Source organism: Aythya fuligula, chromosome 9 (genome assembly GCF_009819795.1).
Source record: "Aythya fuligula isolate bAytFul2 chromosome 9, bAytFul2.pri, whole genome shotgun sequence".
NCBI lineage: Eukaryota > Metazoa > Chordata > Aves > Anseriformes > Anatidae > Aythya > Aythya fuligula.
In genome coordinates, this window is record NC_045567.1 from 11,701,014 (window position 1) to 11,720,294 (window position 19,281).

The window sequence follows — 19,281 nt, forward strand, 5'->3', positions numbered from 1 at the left end:
AGCTGCCTGCCACGAGCGCGCCCGGAGGATCCCCGTGACATGGGCGCGTCCATCTTGTTGTACGGCACCCGCCGAGCTCCGCCCTCAGGACGGCAGCCCCCCTCTCCCGACCCGCTCAGCCTCCACGTCCCGAGCCCGTCCCTCGGGAGTCGCCGCCCGGTAGCACCGATGAGGCAAGCGAGCGGCGCCGGGCCCCCCTACACCTCCCTCATCCGCCGCTCCGTACGGCAACCCCTCGGCCAAGATGGCGGCGGCCACACGGCGGCCGCCATGCTGGCGCGGCTGCCGGCGGCGCCGTACGGAGCCCCGCTGCCCAGGGCGGAGGGGTGACCTGGCTCCGCCATCTTGCTGTACGGCTGGCGGCGGCCGGGCCGGGCCGGGCCGGCGGGGGGGGGGGGGCGGGAGGAGGAGGAGGAGGAGGAGGAGGAGGAAGGCCGGGGCGGGCCCGGCCGCCGGCCGGAGATGGTGATCTGCTGCGCCGCCGCCAACTGCTCCAACCGGCAGGGGAAGGCGCACCGGGGCGCCGTCTCCTTCCACAGGTGAGCCCGCGGGGAGCGGGGGGCGGCTCCGCCACGCTCCGGGCTCCGCTCGGACCCCCTCGGGGCCCCGGGGGGCGGCTGCGGGCGGCGGAGCCCCCGCGGCTCTTTGTTGTGCTGCGGCGCCCCCCGAGCCCCGGGGCTGCGCCCACCCGGCGGGGAGGGGAAGGGCAGGGCCCCCCTGACCCCCCCCCCGACCCCCCACCCGGCCTCCCCCCGGCCCCCGCCGCCGGGTCCCAACTTTTTGGGGTGCGGCCGAAAGTCGGGCGCCTGCATCGCCCCTGAACGCTCGGCCTGTTTGTGCCTCCCGGCTGTAGGTTCCCCCTGAAGGACTCGAAGCGCCTGATCCAGTGGCTGAAGGCTGTCCAGAGGGACAACTGGACCCCCACCAAGTACTCGTTTCTCTGCAGCGAGCACTTCACCAAAGACAGCTTCTCCAAGCGGCTGGAGGACCAGCACCGGCTGCTGAAGCCCACCGCCGTCCCCACCATCTTCCAGCTCGCCGAGAAGAAGCGCGACAACCTGGATTATGTCAGAAGCAAGAGGAAACTAGCGAGCCAGGTAGCGCTGCAGGATGGGGAGGACCCGAGGGAAGGAGGCCGTGAGGTAGCCCAGAGGACCTCCTCTCCTGACCAGGACTTTATGGTGATGCAAGGGGCGAACGAGATGGAGGAGGCGACTCTGCAAGAGGACATCGAGTCGATGTCCGAGGAGGAAGAGCATCTCCACAGCCAGCTGGAAGGCCCTCGGAGAAGGACGTTAGGGGATAATTTAGTGGCAAAGCCTGGACCTCAGAAAAAGCCTGACAGATCTTCCGTGGAGGCCTGTCCTAAAACCACCTGGACGGGGAGTTGGATAGCTGACAGGAGTGGCATATCGGCGGATGACTTCACGCCTCCCGCCTCTGGTGCTTGCAAGTTCATCGGCTCCCTTCATTCTTACAGCTTTTCCTCCAAGCATGCCCGAGAGAGGCCGTCTTTCCCAAAAGAGCAGCTAGAAAGGAAAAGGCCAAAGAGAGACGTGGAACCAAGCTGCAGCAGCAATCTCATGGGACACGATAAGACTGTCACAGAAGACTCCCCCACTTCATCCCTCACCGCGACCCCTCAGAAACCTTCCCAGAGTTTGTCGGCATCCCCAGCAGACCTGACCCCTCAGCCTGCTGCTGAGGCTGTGGTGGGGCAGAAGGGGGACACGGATGCCAACCCCATGTCGATCAACGAGGTCATCATGTCGGCCTCGGGAGCCTGCAAGCTCATTGACTCCCTCCACTCGTACTGTTTCTCCTCCAGGCAAAGCAAAAGTCAGGTGTGCTGCTTGCGTGAACAGGTGGAGAAGAAGAATGGGGAGCTGAAACTGCTGAGGCAGAGGATCAGCCGCTCGGACAGTCAAGTCAGGAAGCTGAAGGAGAAGCTAGACGAGCTGAAGAGGATCAGTTTCCCTTACTTGAACAGCCTGCTATCACAGGACTGTGGTCAGTATTTGCAGCGTCCTTGCGTTCAGGCAGAATTCATCATTTTCGTAACAATAAGAGGCTGTTTAAGTTAGAGGTAATAGCAATGCAGTGAGTTAAAGACAGGGGAAAGGTGTGTTTTTGGAAAGGGAAGTAGTAGCTCGTGCTAGGCCAAGAGACGCAAGTGAAAGAATTGAGCAGGTTTTGGGGCGCGTGAGCTATTTCTTGTATTCCACAAGCCTGTTGGTGGTGGTTGGTTGTTTTTTTGCCCTGACAGTGTTGGCTGTTTGGTACAAGTTACTGCTGCGCTCTCCAAACTTTGCCTCCTCGAAGTTGCAAATAGCACGCGTTGTTTCTGTAAAGCTTTCCAAGGTGATGGGGCACAAAGTTAGGTTGTGGTGTGGAGGACAACTCCTGTGATGATTTTTTTTTTTCATTTTCTTCCTGGATTATTTTAGCTTGTTCATCTGTGACATGATTTGGAGAGTGTCTGTGAAATTTTTCTGTGTCTTAACAGCTGTCACGAGCAGAAGGCGTTTGGGAAGAGCTGTTGTTGTCTTCTCTAGTGATGTGAGAAGTGTTTCTGATCTTGGATTTCATGTGCTGTACTCAGTGCTTGGGATAGAGGAAATCTAAGTGAGGTAGCAGGTCTCAGATACGACTGTCATCGTGCATGTTGACGCCGTTCTTCTTGACTGAAATACTGCGTTCAGTTTGATAATTTCCGCCCTCAGAAGGCAGAAGGCAGGAAACAGATAATAGAGTGCGAAGAGATAGGGAATGACTTCTCTATCAGTAAAATAATAAAAAAAAAAAAAGTGAAACACCTGAAAATACAGGGGAGCTCAACGAGGGATGAGGCGGCGTGAAATTCTGTTACCGAGAAGTCAGATCAGGCCCTACCCCTTTCTATTGCAAGAAGAGTGATTTAATACAGAGCTTTTGAACAATGACAGAACTTTTGCAGAGTGACTCCAGTTGCTAGATGTAATTTGGGGGAAAAGCCTGGAAGGCTTTAATGGTATTTGGTGGTTGTGTGGCTGCATAGGGTTACTGTGTGAAGGATGAGTGACCCGGGGCTTTCTTGAAGCAGCTTCCCAAGGATGGCTAGGTGTGCTGGAAGCTCATGCCAAGGTAATTCTCCCCTCTGCATCCGTTGGGAGGTTCCTCCTTGTTTTCTGAAGCTGCGTGGTAGTAGGCATGGTTGGGAACATGGTCCTGGAGCAGGCAGATGCGCTCTCCAGACTCTTACAGCATGGCCTGTTTCCTCACTCGAGTGCAGGAGAATAAATCCCAGCAAAGTTCTCCCAGGCTGACCCAGCGCTACTTTCTCCACATGTTTGTAATTTTCCAGTGGAAAGCTCGTGCTTTGATTTGGGTAGAGGGGGAAAAGATTTTTTTGCTGCAGTAGGAAATCAGCGTGGTCTTATTTGTGCCTTCCTGTCTGCAGTTCTATGCTGCTTTGGTGTCAGACTAAAGGAAATGACTAAATACAAAATTAGGGTTCCGTAATTAACATTCATAAGTATACCTATAAAGAGAGAAAGAATTTGTCTGGCAGTGTTGAAATGTGTGCAGTGAGATGCTGGTTGCAAGGAGGGTGTCCTGAATGTTGGTGTCCTTTTTTTTCTAGGAAGTACTACGATTTTGTTTTCTTTCTTGAGGCAGATGTTCTAATATGTACATGAATGAGAACAGGAGAATGGCTCAGTAAGAATTTTGTAAGAACATAAGAATTGCATCTTCAGTTTTATAAGGTGAAATGTCTTTTTTTTTTTTTTTTTTTTTTAAATGAAGTGATCGACTTGTTACCCATTCTACTATCTCTTATCAACAACACTAGAGACCAACGTGAGAAAATCAAATCATTTTGGTGATTGTAGCTCTAGGCGATGAGAAGTTCTTAGGGAACCATTCTGCTGGTGACTTTTCTAGGGCTTTGTTAGGGGCTGGCCAGCTTTTTAATTTCGTCCTGGTGCTCTTCTGCTTTGCATTATTTTTTTCTTCTGCTCTCCGTAATAGTTTATGGCAGTCAAAATACCTGATTAAGCGCAGCTGACTGCTGCTGGGCAGAGCCTGTTTTAGGCGCAGACACTAAATTGCACTCTGATGCAAAACTGAATTGAAGAGGGCTTTTTGGTATTCATAAAAGCGGAGGTAACAGGTATTAGGTTAATAATAATTATGGTCTTTATTAGTAGCTACATTTCAGTTGTCCTAAATCATACGGTGCGTGGATGAGGTGATGTTAATAGCTATAAACCTGAGCCTGCAATTTCTTTTTTTTTTTTTTTTTTTTTTTTTTTTTTTTTTTTCTAAAGCTGGTGCCTTGGGGATGGGGAGCGTGAGGAAGGTACGCGGCTGGGCTGACTTGGCAGGTTGCTGCCTGTTTACCTCCTGACTCCAGCGTGCTGCCGGCTGTCCTCCCCGCTGCCGCCCGATGTCCGGCTGCGTGCACGAAATTCGGAGCAGAGGGATGTGTTTTTGGCCCTCCTGCGCTGCCTGGTCTCAGTACGAAGGCCTCTTAAAAGCGCCGGGTGCTGCTCTTGGATGGGCTGCGTGCTGGGCTCACCGGGCAGTCCGTGTGATCTGTGCCGTGGATCTGGTCAGCAAGTGTTATGTTTTTAAGGTTTTCTGATGGTCCCCTGCATGTTTGGATGGCTTACAGCCTCAAGCTGTGAGCGTATCAGGCCGGACAGCCACGTTTTTTGTCTGGAAAAGCAGAGAATGGGATGCCCAAGTGCAGAGCAGCGATGCCCGAAGTGTTACCCCACGGCGATGCTGCTGTCTGCTATGAGGCCCTGTGATTCCTGCCGCGTGTATCTCACCTGGCACCTCACCGGTCGGGCAGCTCCTCCTGCCCACCGTTCTCGGCTGAAATGCTCCTCCAGCTGCATGAGGAGGTTCCTGCTGGCTGCACCCAAGTGACAGCCGTTGGGAAGGAGCAGATTCCTGCAGACTGCTGCACACGCGGTCCCTGCCAGCCGCGCAGGGTGACTCAGTCCGGGTGAGTTCGCCTCACAGCACGCTCAGGCTGTCACAGTGCACAAACGTGGCCTTTCCCAGCCTTGCAGGGCAGGGAGATCAACTAACTTGTTTCAGGAAACCCCCTGGGTTTTCTGCACGGCTGCTGCAGCGACGCTTTCTGTGCTGGACTTGGAATTTGCTTGCTTGTTTGGTAGGAACACGATTCCTTCTGTTTCGTGGGCCACCTCTGGTGTCTGCAGGCCAGTGGCTGAGAAGTGGTTTTGACAGGGCATGGCTGGACATGGTGCACCAGGCAGAGCAAGATTAGACACATCTTCCACAGAACAAGAGGATGCACTGGGAGAAATTAGGGAGAGAGTGAGCAAAGAAACACGGCCTCAGTGTCCTGGGGAAGGTGAGCTGGGAGGAACATGGACTGCAAAGGAAGGGGAGGCAATTCAGCATGCTCCTGTTCAGCACACACAGCATCTAACCAGCTAGTTCTGCTGGAAGCCTTCTCAGCTCTGCTGGTTGCATCATGTTCCTGAAGCCAAAACGAAGATGCTGCTTTCACGAGGTCACGTTGCCTTCACGCCCTGCTGTTCGATCCTTCTGTAAAACTACATCTCCCAGCAGGCTCTAGGTTAACTTTCTTACCTCATCGTGAGATCACTTCCCTTATAGCCATCTTATCAAGCAAGTGCAGAGCACTTTCTGGTGAGCAAAGGTGGTTAGAGAGCTAGACCAAGCGATAGGAAAATAACTCTGCACGCTATGGCCAGCAGCGGAGCAAACGCAGGTAGGATTCAATGCGCTTAAAGTATATGCGTTTCTCAGAGAGGTAGAGTTCAAATTCAGCATGCAGAGCTTACGTGGAGCCCGTTCCAAACTCCATGTCTGCTTTCATGAAGGTCATGTTAAAGGCAGGAGATTCGCGAATTGGGTCCACGTGGCAAACAATCAGAATTTTGCTAAGTATCCACTGGAAATGTTTCTTTCCAGTTTAGATTTGTTTCTTAGTATTTGTACAAAACCTCATAGAAGTGCAGTTGTTTATAATGCTTTCTACGTGCAGATGAAGGATAATAGGTGAGCTTTGGGAACACAGGCAGGAGACAGACCTGAACATTAAACATGGTTTTGTGCGGAACTGGAGACCCGCTGCCTCTTTCAGCGGAAGCGTTTTCCACCAAGGTGCCGAGAGACTTTGACTTGTTTTGCAGAAAGAAGTTGTAAAGCTGTGTTCCTCGGTGTCAGTGGGAAGAGATGTGAGGGGGTGCGAGAAAGAAAAATACATTTATGCTGGAATGGCAGGTGCTGATCACAGCTCTTCTGCCTTATCTACCTGGAGAAATGGATGGGAATGGCTGGGATGGAGGGTTGGTCAATAAAGTGCTATAAAGATTGAAGGATAAAGTAAGCAAGGAGTGAGATAAGGAGCAGGAATATGTGCACAGAGGTTAAGAGTGGGGCCAAATCTGTGACAAGGCGTCAGGAGAGAGGCTGGGTGAGGATTTCCAGCACCTGCAGCCCGTGCATGTGCTGCCCTGGGGCTGACGGGCTCCAGTCACCAGTGGGGTTCTGCGTGGCTCTGATATAGGGCCAGTTCTCTTTCATGTCATCATAAATGGACCTGGGTGCAGGACTTGAAGGTATACTTTGTGTGCAGACAACATTAAGTTGTGAGAACTGGTTGACTCTGAGGATGGAGAGGCCTTGCAGAGACGTGGACAAATGTGAGGGCTGAGCAATTACCAACAATATGAAGGGAGCGAGTGCTGGATTCTGCACCTGGGAAGGGGCAACACTGGCTGTACCTACAGGCTGGGGGACGAGAGGCTGGAGGGCGGCCCTGCAGAAAGAGATCTGGGGGTTGTGGTCAACAGCAAGGTGAAAATGAGCCCTGGCAGCCAAAAGGGCCGGCTGGCAGGCAGAGGGAAGGGATCAGCAGGGAGCATCCCACTCTGCGCTGCCTGACGCTGCCTCACCTCAAGTGCCGTGAGCTGTTTGGGGTGCCACAACATAAGGAGACAGAGCTGTTAGAGAGACTCCAGAGGAGGGCTACAGGGATGGTGAAGGGTTCGGAGGAGAAGATGTACGAGGAGCAGCTGAGGGCCCTGGGTTGTTCAGCCCCGAGCAGAGCAGGCCGAGGGGAGGCCTCATGGCGGCCTGCAGCTCCCTCAGGAGGGGAGCGGAGGGGCAGGCGCTGAGCTCTGCTCTCTGGGGACAGCGACAGGACCCGAGGGAACAGCATAGAGCTGGGACAGGGGAGGGTCAGGCTGGTGTTAAGGAAAGGTTCTGTACCCAGAGGTGGTCGGGCACTGGACAGGCTGCCCAGGGCAGTGGTCACGGCATCAAGCCTGCCAGAGTTCAAGAAGCATTTGTACAATGCTCTTGGACATAGGGTTTGATTTTTGGGTGGTCCTGTATGGAGCCAGGAGTTGGACTCGGTGGTCCTGGTGGGTCCCTTGCAACTTTGGATATTCTGTGATTCCGTGCCAGAGGTGAGCTGCCTCGAGCATCACTGGAGCAGCTGGACACGCAGCGAGCTCCCCTCCTCTCCTGCCCTGTCAAGCTGAGTGAGTGGGGACAAGCGATTGCACTTCTGTGTGTGTGTGTGTCTCAAGGTCTGTGATCTGTGAGATTATCAGCTGCGTTATCTTTTCAAATGCTGATTAGCTAACCCTAAACGATATTATCTCTTAGGCTGTCTAGGTTTTTAGGTTCATTCTTTCACAGGAGCATGCTTCAGGAATAGTGACTGCAAGACTGTGACTGTCAGATGGATTCAGGGTAGAAATTTCCTGTAGGAATTCCAGCTTCAGGACCGGGTTCATCAGGAGATGGCCCTTCCACTGTCCCCACGGAGAGAAAGGAGGTTGGAAGGGGGAAAGCAAGACCTGTTGCTTCCCTGTTTTCTGCATCTTTTTTCTGTGGTCTGTTTTCTTTTCTGTTGTGTTTTTTCTTTTCCCCTAATGGCCTGTTCAGCTTGTGGATTAAGCATTAATTTCTGAAGTCAGTGGGCAATGACTCACACACAAATACAATAGCTGGTGACTAGGAAGCAATGAAAATGCTAACTAAGGAAAACTTGAAAGAAAGTAAAACATACATTGAGGTAAGCTTTCTTTAGGATGTTTGGGTTTCCCATAACAGTGGGTAATTTTACGAATCTGTTTTCCCTGTGTTTTGTACTGAAGAAGTCTGGTAGTGACTGCAGACACTGGGACGTTTTACCACAGAGGCAGTAACAGATTGGTGCTTGGTTATGAAATTAATTACTAATAGAGGGCATAAGATGCGAATTTGTGAATGTAATCACATTTCCCCCCTCAGAACAGGGATGGAGTTGGAGCATGTCAGCTCTAGGAGTGCTTCACTGGCTTGCTGGGAGGGAGCAGCAGCAAGTGTAAGGGGTACAACGCTGGAGGGGGGCAGCAGGGAATGAAGCCACCTTCTGTACCTAATCGGGCAAAAAGTGCCCAGAACAAGGCTGCTCCTTAATTACTGGAATGTTGCTGATGATGGCTTAAGTCTAGTGAGTGTCTTGGATGAAGAAAGGACTGCAGGAAGCTGCCCAGCTGCTGGCTGTAGTCACCACACCTTGAAGATGGAAGATGCCCTGTGAGATTTTCTTTTCACTTAAGTTTCATGCAGCGAGTGTTCCCCGGCTTAGGAGAAACAGGTTAGCTGTCTCGTTAGCAGCCAACTGGCTGCTCGCTCTGCAGTTTTGCTGATAAAAACCATGCAGGGATTCATGCCAGCGTAGCTCTGTGTGCCAGGGATCACACTGCAGAGCCACGCTGGCTGAGGCCTGCGCAGACATGGCCTGGGGCATCGCTCGGCCGCTTTGGCAGGGAGACAGCATCGTCCCTCGCTGCACAGCGTGGGCAGCCAGGTACAGCCAGACTTCACTACCGTGCGGGGAGGGATTTGACTTCTAAACCCCTGTGGATGGGAAGGAAGTGGAAACAACCCCTCCGCAAGCCCGGAGGGATGCAGCGAGGTCAGAAGGTGAAGCAGAGCTGACTTGTGTCCCCAGGACCTGGGCACAGCGGTCTCGGGGGGGAAAGCGTGGCCTGAACGACTTCCTGAAGAAACGAGATCTAGGTGATCATGTTGCTGGTCACGTTGCTGTGGTTTTTGTCTCCCCAGCTGTTACCACGACTTTTAGATGTGGTGGTTGACTTCGTTTGGGTTTTGTAGAGGAGCAGAGGCCTTGAGGTGCTGGGAAGAGCTTCAAGAAAAGAATGTATAATTTGGGAGGGGAGAGTGACACCGTGAAGGTCCTTATTAAGGAAGAGTCTGTAGTGTGAGCTTACTTTTACACAGAAAAGAAACTGTGCACGTGGACACACAAGGACCAAGATTTGCTTCATCAGTCTTGCAAAGACGCTGTCTGAGGCTTTAAACGTGCAGAAGGGAGGACAGCGTGTCTTGCAGTGCAAGCTCCCAGAGGCGGTTTGTATTTCTTGTTATTCTCAGGCGCTTGCCTACTGCTGTGGCTTAAAACATGTTTGTAGAAGTGAACCATGAATGCAGATTGTTAAAGAAGAATTTGCATGCGCCTCCTTCAATGAAATTCCTCTTGACAGAGACCGCATCCCCGAGTCTGTGTTACAAACAGAGCAGCTCAGTAGACAGATGTTTTCCACTTTCCTCTGTAAAATTATTTATTGCTACAATAGTCTTCCATTTACTTAACCGTGACATAAGAAGCAATTTTTTTATTTTTTTTTAATCACCTTTCTTTTCTGATGCCCTCAATCAGCCTTTCTGCCATCAGCCTCCCTGCTATTGCTCTTCTGCCCTTTCAGTCCAGCTCTCTGGCACAGCAGGCTGCCGGAGGTGATAACAGAACTTAGTCCGAAGTCCGATGCCAAAGGTAAGAAGCAGCAGCGTGCAGGAAGCGATCAGGAGGTGCTCGTTCCCCTGTGCATCACTGGGTCTCTCTCCAGTCCTTATTCCCACAGCGCAGTTGGTAAGCAGGAGAAAATGAAGTGCTCTGTCACAGAGGATGGAAGCTGTGCTGGTCCTAGGCTTTGTTGCCATCTCCTGGCCCAGAAGAGGGCAGCAGCAGCTCAGGCTGCCGTCTCTGCTGACCCTTCCAAAGCTTTGCTCTTCCCTTCCGTGGGGGGGCTTCAGGGCCTGCAGAAAGCTGGGAAGGAAAAGCAACGTGTGCGGGCTGCAAGGTGAAGACAGATACCAGGTGGACAAGGTGGTGGTGCTGTCTGTGCTCACACAGCCTGCTCTGAGACTGCAGGTGGGAAGGAAAAGTGCTAGGAAGCAGTCTGGAGGTATTTAGTTTCTCAGAGGAATAATTTTGGACTTCAGTTGCTGGTAATCACTGTATTAAAGTCGCTGTATTCACTGCACCAGAAAATAGCGTGCTCAAGCTCGTGTTTTCTCAGGTTGCTTCACCTGCAGAGTACATGAGGGTAAAGGAGCTAGCAGCGTCTCGAAGACTTGCTAGTCGTCGTTCTGTCTTTACACTTGCTGTGAGAGAATAAAGAATAAAAGTGGCTGGCTTTTACTGGTGAAAATTCTGTTCCTCTACTTTGGCATCCTAGTGTGACCTCTCCAGTCTTCCTTGCTTGGTCTTTTTTGCTGGCTGGGTTTGAGCACAGTGAAACTCGGACCATTTTTTGTTTAGGGCACCATTTCTCCTTGCAGCTGAGTCCGTGCCTTCTAGACCAGCCAGACAGGTAGCTTATTCCTGCACTAGATGATATCACTAGGTGTGGAAAACACCCGGTTAGCCCCTGGCCTGCCACTGCCTGTCGTTTAGCACACGAGTGGGAGGAGGGCGTGCTTTAAGCCGACTTATTCAGCTGCATAATGGAGCCAGCCTGGATTTTGCAGTGGGCCCCCTCATCTCTATTTGTGGAGGTCTTTCCTAGGATCATGTGGGTGCTGTATCACTTTCCCTGTTTACATCGTAGGAAAGGATCTGCTTTGTGGTTCACATGACTTTAAAGCGTCTGTCTCAATTTCTCTCCCCATTTTTTTTTCCAGCTCACACCCTGTGAAATCATAGCAAAATGCAAAACTGTTGCTTATCAAAGCTCTTCTGAAATGATTCACTAAAGAAGGAGCCTTTTGGCTTTGTGAAGCAGACCTCAGTTGCTTCTTAATAAATGCAGTGATGAATGGGAGTACCTTTCTCTTCTGTTTTTTGCTTTAATTTATGTGCACAACTGTCTTTAATACCTTTCAGTGAGCCTTAGTCCAGCACCCAAGCAGAGCAATTTCTGAACTATCTCTACCTCTTTTTACAAAAGTACAGCTCATTGTTAATCTCTAAAAAAAAAAAAAAAAAATTACAGGTTAACTTTGATTTTTGAGTATGGATGCTGCCTGACTTTCCTCTGAAGTGAGAACTAATTTCCTTGGGCTCCAAAACAAACAGGAGCAGCCCGTCCTTAGTGCTTGAGAAAAATCGGGGCCAGGGCACTGGGGATCTGTCACTGATATCGTTTATCATGCTTCATTCTTTACCCTGAGATTTCAGACTTCTCCTTTCCTGGGTGTCAAAGGGAGGGGACTTTCCCTTTGAGTGGGTGCTAGAGAGGGGGCAGAAAGGCACTGCCGGGAGTAGTGCCCTAGGGGAGGCCACGAGCAGGTCTGAAAACAGAGTTACTCTCCTTGCACCGTGGAGCTGATTTTGCTCTGGAGCAAAGCGTTCCTGATGCACTGGACCATTTCTGAGGTGTTTCATGTTCTTCCTCCACCCAGCTGCTAACAGCAAGCTGTAGGGCAGGCCCACAAAATGTCTTCATTCTTTCCTCTTCCTCCGCAGAGACTCCCCAGCTGAACCCCGTGATGGAGCCCCTCTCCTGGATGCTGGGCACCTGGCTCTCAGACCCCCCGGGGGACGGCACCTTCCCCACGATGAAGCCGTTCCAGTACCTGGAAGAAGTGCACATCTCTCACGTGGGGCAGCCCATGCTCAACTTCTCGTAAGTCCTGAGGTTTGTCAGTGCTGGCGGCAGCTTTTGGATCGGAGCAGGTGTGGCTGCAGTGAGATTTGGTGGTTGCATTTCTTTTCCAGTTCCAAAATAAACCAGTTTTCATCTACCAAATGAGACGATGTAGCAGCATGTAGCTGAGTGGTCTGCTTTTTTTTGGGGGGGTTGTTTTCCTTTAAAACTGCTGATAAATTGGTGAGCTGTCGTGTTGTGCTGCACACCTGCAATCAGTGGCCGTTCACTAGCCTGTACCTAAACGAACCGTGCGACTCCACAGAGCTTTTCAGAAGTGAGTTCACACCTCTGGCGTTGAGGCGTTTGTGTAGAGGGTCAGGACTGTGACCGTGGCACAACATCCAATTCTTGTGGCCTGCCACTCTTCAGGGTTACACAGTGAGAAGCAACGGAAGGTGCTGGGATCAGCAACGAGATTGGCCCCATCCTGAACACGAACATCCCTATAGTTTGGGCAAATTCAGTGCCTGGCTTTGAAAGGTCAGTGATCCTTCCACTTTAACATGCTGTGCGTATGTGTTAGCCAAAAAATGTTGTCCTTATGGCCAGATAAGACACCATTCCTGTTGCTGGTGGTGGCTGTTTAATTAGAAATGAATCCTCAAGTACTAGTTTACCCTACAACCACCACCACTCTGCTTTGTCAGGCTGACACTTAACGGATATAAATGAAGGCACAGTGACACAGCCAACGGGTTTGTCCATTTTAAACTGTGGTCCTCAGTCTTCACCAATGTGAAAAATTTGAGAAAAATTAAGTGTTCAGCAAGCTGTATTGGATATCAGGCAGCCAGCTTAACTGCTTTGTTTGCAAGTAATTGTTCAAAGAGAAATACAAAATCTGGAAGAGGAGAAGTGCCATGTTAGCTAACGGTTCAGCGCTGATCCTTTGGCTGGGAGGGTTGAGATGGAAAGGCTGTTGCTTTGAGAACCAGAGAAAGGAGTAATTACAAGATGCTGACGTTGTGTGAATGGTACCTGCGTTCCTGGTGTGCGCCGCTGTTGCAGCAGAGCTGTTCAAGGCCTGATATTTTTAGTTCAGTTTCCAAAAGAAACAGGGCTCTGACGGTCGTGCTCTACACCCAGCATGTCCCGACTCCAGCTTTTGGTCACTCGCTGGTCTGAGTGGTATTCTTTTGCTGAGGAAATTCAGCTCACAACTGCTAAACTCTGGGAGGCTTTGGGGAAGTGGGCAGGCTTGGAGGTGAGGGACCTGGCTCCTCAACCAGCGCCCCAGACTGTTACAAGACAAGCCACACGTGTCTCAGACACTCCAGGCACTGACAGCAGCCTGAAGTTAATTCCCCCTTTGATTCTGGACAGTCTCAGCATGATGCACGTCTCCCCAGGGTGCGCTAAGTGCAGAGCACACAGGCTGGGATGCTAGGGCAGTCCTTAGCATAGCCACGGTCCTGCACTGCTGGTACCGGGCACTCCTGGTCCTTGTCACCGTGTGGTTGGGAGGAGACATCCTACATATAGAGACACAGCCAAGCAGGAGGAGTAATTTTGTGCCCAGAGGATGCCAGGGAGCCAGAAGCAGTTGTAAGCCCCCAAATTCTGTAACAGAGTGCCTGTGCTGTGCTCCTCCTTCCTTGCTTCCAGTTTCCTTTTGTGTTTCCTTTTGGGAGATGGCAACTTTGAGCTCTTACTTCACGTAGAAAGCCCTTTCTTTGGCTTTTTGGCTCTCGGTGTTTCCTCACTAAATAACTGCTTCAGCTCACTGTGTGGTTTCATTCAGTTACCTGTGTAGGCTCAGGAGTGCTGTAGCACTAACGCAATATACGATCGTGTGTAATAATACGTAGGTATTGCCCGTGATATGGCTGACCAAATGTACAGCTGTAAGGCATTCTGAGGAGTAAACAAGCATCCAAGCTGATTTTTTTTCTTTTCAAGATGGGAAGAAATAAGTCTGCAGTGTTATTGCCTGCAGCATGTAAGGTACAAAGGAAAAAGCTGACAGGTCTTAAAAAATTTAATAAAGATGATATTGTAAAGCCAGCTACTTGTTTGAGAGAAGGAAATTAGTGAGAGTATGGCTTCAGCATCAGCGACATGTCTTACTGTAACCCAAGGGAGTTTCTAAGCTAGTAGTTAGAGAGACCCAGGAGCTGTGGAAAATCGGAAGCCTGAACTTAAATAATGACTTCCAGCTCTGAGGTCTGGCTGTGCACATAAAGGAACTGTCTTTTTACACACTTATATCTTCCAACCGTGAAGTATTGTCAGTCTCTTATTCTTCAAATACAGGCAGTCACATGGTTAAATAAAATACAGTTTTCCCTGAGATGAAACTAGGCCAAACCCTGTGTTTTCAGCGCAACAACTCAGCAATGTTTGTATTCTGATTTCCCCTCAGGTTCAACGCCTTCCATCCAGACACCAGGAAACCAATGCACCGAGAATGTGGGTTCATCCGCCTCAAACCTGACACTAATAAGGTGGCCTTCATCAGCGCCCAGAACACAGGTACTGCCTCTCTGGGGAAGAGAAGAGGTCCTTGTCCTGCGGTGCCATTCATCACTCTTCTAGAAAATTACTGGACCTCTTTAACAGTTCCATTGTGTTTATTTTCACTGTGGGCTCAGCACCAAAGAGCAGCATCTCCCCATCCTGCTGCTAATGAGCTTGAGTCAAAAGCAGCATGTTTCTAGGACTGGCTACATGGCTTTGCCCAGGCAGCAAGGCTTTCTAGCTTTCTCAGACAGGAGAGGACTGCAAATCAAAATATCACTCATGAAGGAGACTTGAGGGATATCCTTTCCTAGAATGGTATGTTGGTATTTATACTTTTTAAAGCTTTTTGAAACAAAAGAACCCCTCAATTCATGACAAGAGTTGCAGCCTGGCCCTTAATCATGGCAGGTGATAAGTGGCCACTGCCATTCTTGTTGCCTTCATGGTATCCAAGCGTGGTTTTGCAGGGAGGAAGGGAGAACTTGTACAGATAAGATGCGCCATTCCCACTGTTCCTGTGAGTTGGCCACAGCAGACCCTGTGGTAGAAACAGAGGGTGTATGCCTCAGGTCATGAGCTTGTCTGTCTGGAGACCCTATTGCTAGCATAGCAGTTGGCCAGCTGCTCTTTCTGAGCACAGTCAGGTTCAATGTCCCACTTAGATCGTTGTTGCTGATGTTACCACTCACCGTGTTTGATTCTGTGGTGCAGAGCAGAGCTTGTGGCCCTGGCAAGGTGAGGCTGTGGTGGTGGTAAACCTCCCGTGCGACCTCTCCTTCCCAGAGTGCTTGGTGTGATTCATACCACAAGTTTCCTATTACAAACCCTGCCTGGCTGCAGCACTGTGACAGGTAGCTTCTCTCCTGTTCCCTTTGCCATGTCCAAGAGTAATCTCAGTGTGGTCCTCTTAGTTCCTAAACTAGGAGAATCTCCCGCTGTCTGGAATTACTGCCTTGGTACTCATTGTGCACCTGGCAGGGACTGAATGAGAGAGAGAACTGCATCTGTGTTACATTACAAAACGAAAGAACTTTAAAACCTGGTTAAATAAGGATCTAAAACTAGAGAGCGTGTGCTGAAGGGAAAATTGCCAGTAGCAATGCAATACCTATCGCACAGTGTGAGTAAGTCTGGCTGGATCTTCCAGCATTATGTTTCTGAGGTTGCATGGATTTACAGTTGTTGATATGTGCTAGGTCAAATAAAAATCTTCTTCATCTGTTATATAGCCTAGTAATTGTGACGTTGTTAATTAACCTTTGTAGCCTGGCATTTATGACCTTGCTTCTTATCAGGTCTTGTGGAGGTGGAAGAAGGGGAGGTGAATGGACAAGAGCTGTCTATAGCTTCTCACTCCATAGCCAGGATCTCCTTTGCCAAGAAGCCCCATGTAGAGCAGGTGAGTTCACACTTGGTTAGCAATTCAAATAATATTGCTAGCCCCGGAGGGTGTCTAGTCAAGAGAACAGGCCGATTAATGCTTTAATTACAGATTACCCTCAGGTCTTGGAAATACTGCACAGCATCCTTGCTTATTTTCTGTGTAACAGTTTTCAGAAGCTGCTTCACAGATTACAAGACAAGAAGGAATCATTCAGATCAGAGCTGCCATGCTGAGTCAGACCAGCCAACCCAGAATGCTGTCTCCAGCAAGGGCAGTGGCAGGTCCTTAGGGAAGAGAATAGGAAAGTCTTGTCTAAATAGTAGCACCGAGCCCACTGGAAGGGCCCACTCTGCAGGTATAGATCCCAGCCCTGCTGCCGGATCCTTCAGTCACTGGTCTTCTCCAGGTCTGCCTTCCACACCTGTGAGACAGACCATTCTGGCTATTCCATTAGTCATCAGAGATTTCTTCCTTTGCTATTTGGTTTTCGTTCAGGAGATCAGAACCATCTGCTGCTGGTAATGGGTCAATACGGGCCCTTCAGAAACCCTCAGCTAAGGTCACACATGGTGAAATAAATTCTTGTTAAAGATGAGTACATCTTGTATTCTTTTATTTGTCTTTTCCTGCTTCAGGAAGCAGCCCTGGTGCAGCACGCAGGCTGAGCTGTGGCTGCATCCAGCATTAGCTGAGGATGTGTTGATGAGGACGAGGTGTTCTGAAGTGAGCAGGAGCGCCAGTTGTGTGCTTGTCAGGCACTGGCTGCTGAAACGGAAGGGATGTGTTAGATACTGGCATTAGGCGCGTGCTGCATGTGTAGGAACAGATGTATTAACGGGGTTGGATGCTGTCTTGGAGCATGCAGACTGGCAACAGCTTCTGGAAGTGCCCTGGAGTGACCTGCACTGGAAATGAACACATTTGCAAAAAACTCTTCTTTTTTTTCCATGTCTTCAAGACAAGCTGAAAGTCTAGAGCAGCAGGAAATCTGGTGTCTTCCTGCTAGCCTGGGTTAGCACGCCCTCATTGCTTGTTATCCCCATGCTCTGACACAAGTTTATCTTGCTGCTTCCAGCACTCGTACCCAGTTTGGTAAACTTCCTCAAACCAAATCTTCCTGGGGTGCAGTGATATGCTGAGGTCACTTTGCAGCAAGCTCTGGGTCTCTGGAGATGTGTGAGAGAGCAGTTTGAGGAAGATCTAGAAAAAGGGATGCTCTCTATTTTTCCAAGTCAAATACTAAATCAGCCAAAGCTATCTTTAAAACAAACAAACAAAAAAAAAACATTTCTTCTGGAAAATCAACTCAATTTTATTTCTGAAAGAAATGGGACGATTCCATTGTCCTTGGCACGTTACTGCAGTAAAATGGAGGCATTTTGTGAAAAACAGCAGGAATGAATTCCACTTTTGATTCAACTTTCAGAACAATCTTAAAGAGAAGCGCAGAGTCCTCTTTCAGCACTGATGGATGAACCACTCAATGTTAATGTGAACGCGGCTCTTTGAAAAAGGCAATTGCTTTTTTAGCTTTTGTTTAAGGTGAAAGGGAACTGGTAGGAATACTGATGTGTGTACACTTAAGCATATCCACTTGGCAAAAGCCTTATGGGAGCTATTGTTTTGAAAGTGCTTCGTGAATCCGTGGGATTCTTTTTGACTATACTGCACTCCTAACAGTCTTTGCTTTCTTCTTGCTTGTAACACACTGCATTTTAGAAATTTCTAAGTTGGGCTGATTTAAGTAACTGCCAGTTAATCATGCATGCAGGTTATCCTGCTGTCCCCAAGACTTTGTTTCTGTTCATCCCCGGGACTGTGTTCAGCGTGGGAAGCAGCAAGTGGAACTAGGCACTCTAAACTGTTCTTTTGGATGATGTGCAGCAAATCTGCGCCAAAATCACTTGAAGGGCCAAAGCACTGTGTGTATGGGGGCCGTGCCGGGCTGCCTTCTTAGAGCAGCTGTCACTCGGGGAGCTGCTGTGTCCTTTAAATCATCTGCATTGTTGTATTGTCCTTCTGCAGTGTCGGGCAGCTGGAGCAACACACTGGAGTGTTATTTTGAAGCAAGAGCTGAGGTTTAAATATAATGGTTCCACTTTTCTCCTGCATTCTGTAGACACCTAAGAGCAGGCTTACAACATGTGCTATTCCCAGGCCTGAATTGTTAGGAAGCTGCTGAAAGCTGGGTTCTATTTGCACAGGTCCTAAGTTTTCTAGCTCCACAGAGCAACCGCAGGTTGTCCCTCTGGAGGTTTAGTGCAGTACAAGCAGACTCACAGCCTGTCAGGTGGAAGGATGAGGAAGATGTTGCCAGCCAATTCCTCTGAGATGGCCAGCAGTGCTTCCTGGGCTGACCCGAGGTCAGAAGGCTCCAATCCAGCCTCACCAGACAGCATGAACAAAGCCGTTTTCTGTTGCAGTTAAATGCCTTGCAGAGAGTCTGTATGGTTTTTGGAGGCTGCCTTGAAAATGTCAGCCAGGACAGGGCATCTCCCTGAGCCTCCAGCCCGGTGCCCATCTCCTGACAGCCAGGTGTTGGCCTGTCCATACCAAGGGGATGGCAGCAGTAGTGCCAAGACCTTTCCTCTCCCAGCACAGTGGCACCAGGCATGGCACCACTTTGCTCATTAATTTACAGCCACAGCAGCTAATTTTAGCAGAAGTTAATCTGTTTAATGCAGAGTCTTCCTGTTTGTTGACCCCACAAAACCTCCTCACTGAAACCCATTGTCAATCAAATAGAAAACCTGAAGTGGGGAATATAACGTCAAAGCCACACACAAACCTGCTGTTTGAATGATTTCTTTTCTCAATTAAAAACGCTTAAATTTAAGCAAAGACAACAGGTCAACTGGGGATGATGTTCTTGGGGTTAGACCTGGTATTTTGGAAAGGGCTGCCCCCTCTAGGGGAAAAAGCTACTCATCGTTTTCTTATATGGTTGCAGTGAGTGTAGCCTTTCCACGGTACGTTGACAGCAAAACACAAGTGTAGCAAAGGAAAGGCAGAAAGCACAGTTAAGGATTTTTACCTTAGATGCTGTTTGCTTGATTTTATTACTGTTTTTCCTTATCTCCTTTTCAGATTACCAGAAAATTCAGGCTCAATTCTGATGGGAAGCTAGAGCAAACCGTCTCCATGGCAACCACTACGCAGCCCATGACCCAACACCTTCACATCACCTACAAAAAGGTGACGCCGTGATACCCAGAGGGCCAGGGGTCTCCGTGCCGAGGGCGAGGAGCTGGACCTCGTGCCCCGAGAGCAGCGGCAGCTCAGGAACGCAGGACAGCAGAGCCCGGAGCTGGGCGCCTGCGCTCACCCCCGGGCGCTGCGGAGCTGCCCGTGCTGTTGAGAATGTTCCTCGGATGTTCCTGTAATGGTATATAAAAAAAAATAATAATAATAAAAAGCTTTTATTTTTATGGCTGTGTCTTTGGGTGTGATTGCTGAGTGATCCGTGCATCCCTCTGCTCTGGCAGTGGCTACAGAGGG

At 49.9% G+C, this 19,281-nt stretch overlaps 1 protein-coding gene across 2 annotated transcripts; it reads left to right on the top strand.

Annotated features, from left to right (window-relative positions):
• The first annotated feature begins 441 nt into the window (after nt 1-441).
• On the top strand, nt 442-19,211 carry THAP4 (THAP domain containing 4). Of its 2 annotated transcripts, XM_032193582.1 has the most exons (6): nt 442-539; nt 854-2,010; nt 11,756-11,915; nt 14,302-14,411; nt 15,695-15,798; nt 18,871-19,211. In XM_032193582.1, exons 1-6 carry the CDS (start codon nt 463-465, stop codon nt 18,988-18,990), a joined length of 1,728 nt encoding a protein of 575 aa, XP_032049473.1. In that variant the 5' UTR covers nt 442-462; the 3' UTR covers nt 18,991-19,211. The 2 variants fall into 2 exon arrangements, with proteins under 2 accessions (XP_032049473.1, XP_032049474.1); XM_032193583.1 differs by lacking the exons at nt 442-539; nt 854-2,010 and adding an exon at nt 5,646-5,755.
• The last annotated feature ends 70 nt before the right edge of the window (nt 19,212-19,281 follow it).